At 58.6% G+C, this 8011-nt stretch overlaps 1 protein-coding gene across 1 annotated transcript in view; it reads left to right on the plus strand.

The window, feature by feature from the left end:
• Positions 1-118: 118 nt before the first annotated feature.
• The window catches only part of Shh (sonic hedgehog signaling molecule), a gene marked incomplete at its 3' end in the record, with an annotated part of 17804 nt that continues 9911 nt past the window's right edge, over positions 119-8011 (plus strand). Inside the window, exons 1-2 of the mRNA XM_010642298.1 lie at positions 119-747; positions 5683-5944. Of these exons, the coding sequence (XP_010640600.1) occupies positions 439-747; positions 5683-5944 (571 nt within the window). The remainder of the gene's footprint in view (positions 748-5682; positions 5945-8011) is intronic.

The following is an 8011-nucleotide window of genomic DNA, read 5'->3' on the forward strand; positions in this document are numbered from 1 at the left end:
GGGGGGGGGGGGATGTAGCCTTCTTCAGGGTTAACATCAGAAGACAAGCTTGTGCGGCTGTGGCCAATCAGATGCGCCCCTGCCAGCTATAATATAGTGCGAGAGGCGGCCTGTCTCACAAGCTCTCCAGGCTGGCTACCATTTAAAATCAGACTCTTTTTGTCTTTTGATTGCTGCCTCCCGACCCAACTCCGATGTGTTCCGCTATCAGCGACCGGCAGCCTGCCATCGCAGCCCCTGTCTGGGCCGAGATCGGCGGAGAGTACACCGCAGCGGCGGCAGGCAAGGTTATATAGGAAGAGAAAGAGCCCAGCAGCGCGCGAGGGAGCCAGCCAGCCGGAGAGAGGCAGCCGAGCGCAAGGCAGGGCGCACACGCACACCGCGCGCACCCGATCGCGCAGACAGACCGCCGGGACAGCTTGGAAGTCACCGGGTTCCATGGGCGAGATGCTGCTGCTGGCGAGGTGTCTGCTGGTGGTCCTCCTCTCCTCGCTGCTTGTGTGCTCCGGGCTGGCGTGCGGGCCCGGCAGGGGATTCGGGAAGAGGCGGCACCCCAAAAAGCTGACCCCTTTAGCCTACAAGCAGTTCATCCCCAACGTAGCAGAGAAGACCCTAGGGGCCAGCGGCAGATATGAAGGGAAGATCTCGAGGAACTCAGAGCGATTTAAGGAACTCACCCCCAATTACAACCCCGACATCATATTTAAGGATGAGGAAAACACCGGAGCGGACCGGCTGATGACTCAGGTAGAAACCCATGAGGGGTGTGGAATGCGTTCCTTCCAGGGGTTGCCGCGAAGGAGTACCCAGACTTACTCTGTTTGCTCTTCGGGCAGATAGAAGGCTGGCGGTTTCACCCTCTCCTTCCCCCACCCACCTGCCCACCTAGCACTTCTCCCCTTCCGGGAGGAGAATGGAGTAACGTTAAGGGTCCAGGAAGTTTGGGGTGTGAGCGGGTGCTAGCAGCAGGGCGTGTGGTTCATTATGGCCCTGATTTGCTCAGTCTTGAAGGGATGCCCCCCCATCCTGCTGTGCTCTGGTTTGTAACTTGAGGAGACCTTCACTTTTGGGGGTGTCTGCTCTTCCCAAGGGGACAGCAGAAATAGAGGGAGAGGGTGAGGATGTCCCCATAATCACAAAGTGGCATCCAGGTCAATGTGCAGACATGCCTTGAGCATTAGAGAGCAGAGCTTGCACACTTCCCTTTGCCTCTGTGGTTTTCTTTGCCGAGGCGACCCCCACCCTTTGCCCACCACCACCACCACCAAAGGGTCCTCCCAGAAGAAGACAGGGGCTGATCTGACCAGAGGTAGAGGCTGCAGAGGTGCCCAGTCTGTCCCCCACTGAGCCTCCGAGCTGTCTTTGGACTCCCTCAGCCCCAGTGGAGCCCAGCAGAGTGTGAACGTATTAATATTTCTTTAAGGATGCTCTGGGGTTCTCCAGAGCCCTTAGCAGTACCTCGGGGGAGGGACTTAGAACTTGTTGGCATCGAATTGCTTTAGTTTTGAACCTGCTTGCATAAGAATTGGGAGAAAATAAATATTAGTGGAGGAGGTGGTGGTGGAAGAAGCGAGCAAAACATGAATTCTTCTCATCCTTTCTACCTCCTTTGAGACTTCTGGGCTGCCAATCTCCCAGCCAATTCTAGACTTTCTGAAACTTCATGCACGTATAAAGCTAGAAATGGGTTTCCTTGCAAATATAGGTCAACATCCTTTTTATTGCCCTATTAAAATATTCAAGTCCTACCTTTAGGGCTAGGTGCGCACAGAGGCTGCGGGAGCGGCGCTGGCGGGGCGATTGCCGCGAGGGTGAGAGAAGGGAGGGAAGGAGACGACCTCGCTCAGTGCCGCGCCCCAGGTGCCCCGGCCTAGGGCACCCGCAACCAGGTGACAGACCGCAGCTCGCAAGAAGATGAGGACTAGGAACCTCGAGGAGGGTCCTCCCTCGCTCTTTCGCATCTCTTCCGACCACCTTAAATCTGGATCCCTAGTGTGGACGCGCTTGCCTGTGCCAGACGGCAGCGCGAGCCACAATTAACTCTGCGCGGGCCGTGGGCGCTTGGCGCGTGCAGCTGGCCAGAGGGAGTTCTCCACCTCGGGGTCCCTTGTTATCCTCCGTCCCTGCAGAGGAGGAGCCTTCTCGGGGTCCCTTGGACCAGAGAAGAGGGAAGCGATGAGGGAGGAAGCGGCGGGGACGGGGACACCCGAGGTCCCCCGGACGAACAGGTCTGCGCAAGACCTTTGAGCAAGGCGACGGCGGAGAGGGAGTCCCCGCCGCGCCCCTTCCCACGGCCCTGGGCTGGCTGGCAGCCTGCTGCGGAGCTTCGAGCCAGGCAGCCAGGCAGACGCATTTCAGCTCCACTTACTCCGGGCTGATCGATGCCGCAGCTACGGTTTCAGTGAGCGCGGGGATGGGCTGTGCCGCCATCCCTACCGCCCCACGCGCTGCGCACCGGCCCTCTGAAGCCACCCGTGTTCCTCGACCTCCGCCACTACCCAGAGGGAGCGGCCTGGGTCACAGCGCAGGCTCTGGGGGCTGCGTTGGTCGAGACCCCAGACCCCTCCGGCCTTCGCGAGCACCCAGAGCCCCTAGCCAGCCAGATCCCCTGCTAGTACACCCCGCCCGGGATCCAGCGACCCCGCGCCGGGCCACTCTAGCCACCGCGTGAGCTGGCAGCATTTGAACTTCTGACCTCCTGTCAACTTCCCTCAGACGAACGAAACGAAAACAAATACTTTTTTTTTCCTTGGGCACTGGCTATTCCCGTTCCCCGCACAAAAGGAGGGGGAAGAGACAACCATGGTGGGGGTGGGGTGGAGAGAGCTAGACCAGGAGCCTCTCCCGGTCCCTAAGTCGTGGGTACCTGGAGGATGACAGGGTATAGGGTGCCCCTGGCTCCCCCGACCCAGTTCTCCCCCTTTGGGTCCGACGGTTAAGGAGCGGAGGGACCGGGCTGGAAGTACGAGGCTGGGAAGGTGTGCGCGCTTCTGGGAACCCGCTTTCCCGCGGGCCCCTCGCTTTCAATAACCACCTGATTCGGGGCCCAGGTGTGCCTGTCCTCTGTCTGCCTCCCTCCCCGTCTGTCTCTCTAACGTGACTGCTGCCCGACTCCCTCAACCATGGCAAGATCGTCCCCAGCGGAACTTTCAGCGCAGTTCTGGAACGCATGAGCTGCTGGTTAATATTAACTCCAGAGAGGGAAGCACAGACAGACTCGCTCTCCGCGTGCAGGCCGCCGTGCCAGGAGAGGGTGCAGGCGGCAGCGGGGCGGGAGCCACAGGGCCCGGACCTGGAGGCCCGGGGGGGGGGGCTGGAGGGGGCTACCTGCTCTCGCTCTCCGCGTGCAGGCCGCCGTGCCAGGAGAGGGTGCAGGCGGCAGCGGGGCGGGAGCCACAGGGCCCGGACCTGGAGGCCCGGGGGTGGGGGCTGGAGGGGGGACTACCTGCGATGCAGTGCTACCTAGGTCTCCTGAGTGCTTTGGGGAGGGCCCTCTATCTAGAAGACAGGGGTGCTTCCGGAGCTGGAGAAGGCGAGTGGGGAAAGGTGTGCCCAGGGACTGGTTCTGTTTAACGTCCCTGGCTCCAGGGGAAGCCCCTGGCCTCCCTCCTCAGGGTGCACGGTGTAGATGCGGGCGGTGGGAGGGAGCACAGGCTTGGGGAACAATTTGGCCTTCGCAGACATAAAGCCAGGCCGGCGGCCCTGCTGGTCTTCACGGTGGCTGCACAGGGTCCAGGCATGATTCGCGGCACACGACACGATAAATTAATAACCCGCTCAGCTACCCGGCCTTGCCCATCTCGCCTGGTCAGGGCGGGGGTGCGTCCTGCAGCCACCAGCCAGGCCTGGAACAGGGAGGTGAGAGGGCATGAGCGTTTGGGTGCCCCCTCGAGGACCCTTGGCCTCAGCCTGTGTGGGTTGCCTGGCCTGCCTCCGCCTTGGAGCTCCTGACCTGGGGTCCCCCATGTCTGCCCAAGTAGTCTAGCTCAGGATGCAGGGATTGGAGTCCTTCCCACCCTGCCTTTCCTCTCCTAGCTGTCTGGTGGGCTACAGTTCAAAGCCTTATCTGCTTCCCCTCCTGGGAAAAGGGAGTGGGTGGGGTGGGGGCTGGAATGGATGCTGTGGTATGTACCCTTGTGTGTGCCTGGGCCCACTAGCTTCAGACCCAGGCTCCAAAGCAACCCTGGTTTACTGATTGATTTTCATGTAAAACGTGTTCAATCTTCAAGATGACCTCACTCAAATCCTCCCCTTCCGACTTTTTCCTTCCTTTCTTAAGAAAACTACTGGCAGATCCAGAGACCTGCAAGCACTGACCTGCTACCAGGGCTGCCCCCAGCCCTGCCCCCGCTCCATTTCTTGTATGTTTAACTCTACAACCACATTGCTGGTTTTTATTGCTGCCAAATACACAGAACTTTTCCTGTTGCGCAATTTGTCAGTCCCCAGAAAGCGCAGGCAAAAATCTTTGCAAGATCCTCGCCCTTTGCCAGAGAGTTCCCCTGCTGTAATTAGGGCCCCTGATAGGGGCAGTCTTTCCCCTCCTAACCCCCTCCAAGTCGCCTATCACATTGCTTGGGGCTACAGGAGGTTAGAGAAGGCCCTACTTCCTGCAGAAATCAACTTGAAATTGCTTCTCCCGCCTCCTCTGAGATCCCCTTCCCTGATGAGCCCTCATTATTTTGCCCCTGGCTCCCCCTTCCCAACTCTGAACCACACCACCAGCAGTTTAAGCATCTGGCTAGTGAGTTAATTCTGCCCTAGACGTGCACACTTGACTCAACCACCTTTACTGAATCCTTTTCTGAATGTGGCCTAAGAATTATGGAAGGAGCTCCCATGGCCCCAGATCCCACCTGGCCTAGGCAGTGGCAGAAGTCGTTGAGGGGAGACCCCCCAGACCAGGGCTCTGAGGCCTCAGGCCTAGAAAAGCTTCCTGCCCCCGCCCTTATATTTGCTCTCCAAACTTGCCAGATATCATTCTGCAACCAGCCCAGGAAAACAAGAGAGGAAGAAGAGGAGAACAGGTTAAAGAAAACAAAAGCACAATCAGGCCACAGACAGGCCTGGAAGAGAGGAGTTCCAAGGGAAGGAATGTAGCTGCCCAGACCAAGAATGTTTGTCCTCCTGCCCTGCCTGTGCCCGGCATCACACTCACCAGCTGGCCTTGCACTTGGCAGACTCCACCCTGAGCAGGAGCTGCCACCTGAGCTCTCACCTTTGGCTTCATTCTCATCAAAGATAGGCTGGGGGTGGGTGCGGAGCAGGGACAACAGGGCTTCTGGATCCTATGTACTTGGCTACTATTCCCCATCTCTTCCAGCCACACACCTGGGGCATAGGAGAAGGGGGACCTCACACAGGTGTGCAGAAAAGGGACACACAGGGGAAGGGTACAGAGTGTCTGAGGGTGCCCCTGGGCGATTCTGGGCCTGGTGTCTGAAATGCACAGCTCACCTAGTCTGGAGAAACTCTGGCCATGTGAGTTCCTTTAGCACTGGATACAAGAGGACTCCTGCAGTTACCCTACCGTCTTCCCACCTAGTGCCCATCTAGTACCCTCTCCAGTCTCCCCACTGCTCTGCACGTCCTCCCCCAGGCTAAGTAGCTGGCTGATGAGGTGCTGGGATGGCACTAGGTCCTCAAGCTAATGTGTATGCCACTGGGTTCCTCTCTCCACAGAGGTGTAAGGACAAGTTAAATGCCCTGGCCATCTCAGTGATGAACCAGTGGCCTGGAGTGAAGCTGCGGGTGACGGAGGGCTGGGACGAGGATGGTCACCACTCGGAGGAGTCACTGCACTATGAGGGCCGCGCCGTAGATATCACCACCTCTGACCGTGACCGAAGCAAGTATGGCATGCTAGCCCGCCTCGCTGTGGAGGCCGGCTTCGACTGGGTCTACTATGAGTCCAAGGCACACATCCACTGCTCGGTGAAAGCAGGTGAGCCCCTCCCTTCCATCTTTCTCAGGATCCCCTACTCTACCCACACTTTGTCCCTCACTCCAGACCTGCCCTCCCAAGAAGATCTTAAGGTCATCTTTGTGCCTGCTAGTCTGATTTGAGGGAAAGAGAGAAGGACCAGGTGTGCCTGGTATTCTGTTGTAGGACCTCTAAGCCCACCAAGCCAGGAATCATCCCAACTTTCCAGGCCACAATGGGTTCAGGTCCCCCCTGTGCCCAGATGCAAGGATTCTGCAACTTTCTGAGATGGTGAAATTGGGAGACATAGGCTGTGGAAGGAGACTGGTGTTTTTTGTTTTGGTTTGGTTTTTTATTTTTGGGTTTTTTTGGCAACTCTGACGGTGTCCTCTGATCTCACCTTCCTCCGATTCAGGATTTAAAGGCCCAAGGCCACACACCGCAAGTCAGGAGGGTCTGTGGGGGTTCATGCAGCAGCACTCTCTCTCTCCTGCTGGGCACCTGTGGAGACTAAACTCAACTCACTTGCTAAGCCTCTCGGAAAGGGCCTGGTAGGAGCCATAAACCTTACAGCATCTGGAGCCACAGGCCTAGCAGCATCCATTCTTATTAGGAGCAGCTGGGTGCCCTGGGCCTGGGGCAGTGGCGAAGGCGTCCCCTCCCTGGCCTGAGGCGCCATACGCTGTTGCCAGGAGGAACAGCTGGGACAGGAGCTGGCACTGTCACTCGTGGTTCCTGGGTGGTGTGCACACCTCGCATCTCAGCACAAGCTGTTGCCTTTAGCAAGGCGGTTCACAGTAAATTTCCGAGGAACTCGACCTCCTGCCCTCGCTCCCCCGAGTTTCTTAAACCATCTTAAAGGCAAATGTTAGTGGAACAACACTTTCAAAGTGTCGGGGGACATCTCCTTGGTAAAGAAAATACAACAGCTCTGGCGGTTTCAGCCCGGGGAGGAGCTGGGTTCAGACCAGGGACTCCACCTGCTGCATTCTGGATGGGAAATGGGGCAACGGGAGCCCCCACCCCACCTGCTCCACCGCGGCCCTAGGCGCGCCTTTCCCTCTGGGGCTTGCCACGGCTTTCCAACGCGAGGCTCCTCCTAGCGGCCTCTGGCCGCGGGGTCCCCCTGGCGGGGGTCCCTGGAGTTCTCCTCCGAAATGAGCAGCGGTAATCCTGCCGCCAGGTTCCGGGCGCGAACACGGCGCGGAGCCGCTCATTCTTATTCCGCGCACGCGGGCGGGGGCGCGTCGCGCTGCGTGTCAAGCGGGGTCGTGCGACTCGACGACTCGGGCTCTCCAGCTCCTGGGGTCGCATTCCGGGGGCCTCCGGAGGGCCTCCCACCGTCGGCCCCGCACTTCATGCCGAAGAAACCAATGAGCAGATTAAAAACCTTCTGTAATTCCAGCAGGAAGATCCTTTCTCGCAATCTCTATTTGCAAAACGCATGATCCCGGAGATTGGAATGCAAAGAAGACGGGGACCTCCCCGCCCCCCGTGGCCCGCCGCGCTCCTCCCCAACCTCAATTATTGTCACCGGGACAGTGAGCCTCGGAGAGCCACAGCCGAGAGCGGTAGTCAAGGGGCCTTGAGAACTGGTGCTAGCAGCGCTCCGAGCAGGCCGGGCCATTTAAAATTCAAATACACATCTCGAGTGCTCGCAGGAGAGGGCTGGCTGTGCAAATAGTGCCTGTGGGGCCCGGGGCCGGAGAGACCATGTGTGAATTGCACACGGGGGCGGGGGGGTTGCACCTGAGCAAATAGGGAGGGGGCAGCCGCGAGCTGCAAAGAGGGGAGCTGAGGAAGAAAGGGAGGGGCGAGGTAGAAGTGTCCCCTCTTCCAAGAGTGTCTCCTATTTATTCCAGAAATCACAATGGCAATACTGGGTCCTTTATTGGATTTTAATTAGAAAATCCACACAAGCCTCGGATTTTCACACCTCGGGCAATTCCCTGGAATGTTTGTCCAGTTGCTACAACTACTACAGCTATTTTGCGTCCCCGCCCCCCACCGGCCGACACCGGGGCCCAGGCTGGGTGGGGTAGGGGGCTCTTGCAGCCGCGAAGCCTCCGGGTCCAGCACACCCCCAAG

Source organism: Fukomys damarensis, unplaced genomic scaffold (assembly GCF_012274545.1).
Source record: "Fukomys damarensis isolate Sample0158 unplaced genomic scaffold, DMR_v1.0_HiC HiC_scaffold_16, whole genome shotgun sequence".
NCBI lineage: Eukaryota > Metazoa > Chordata > Mammalia > Rodentia > Bathyergidae > Fukomys > Fukomys damarensis.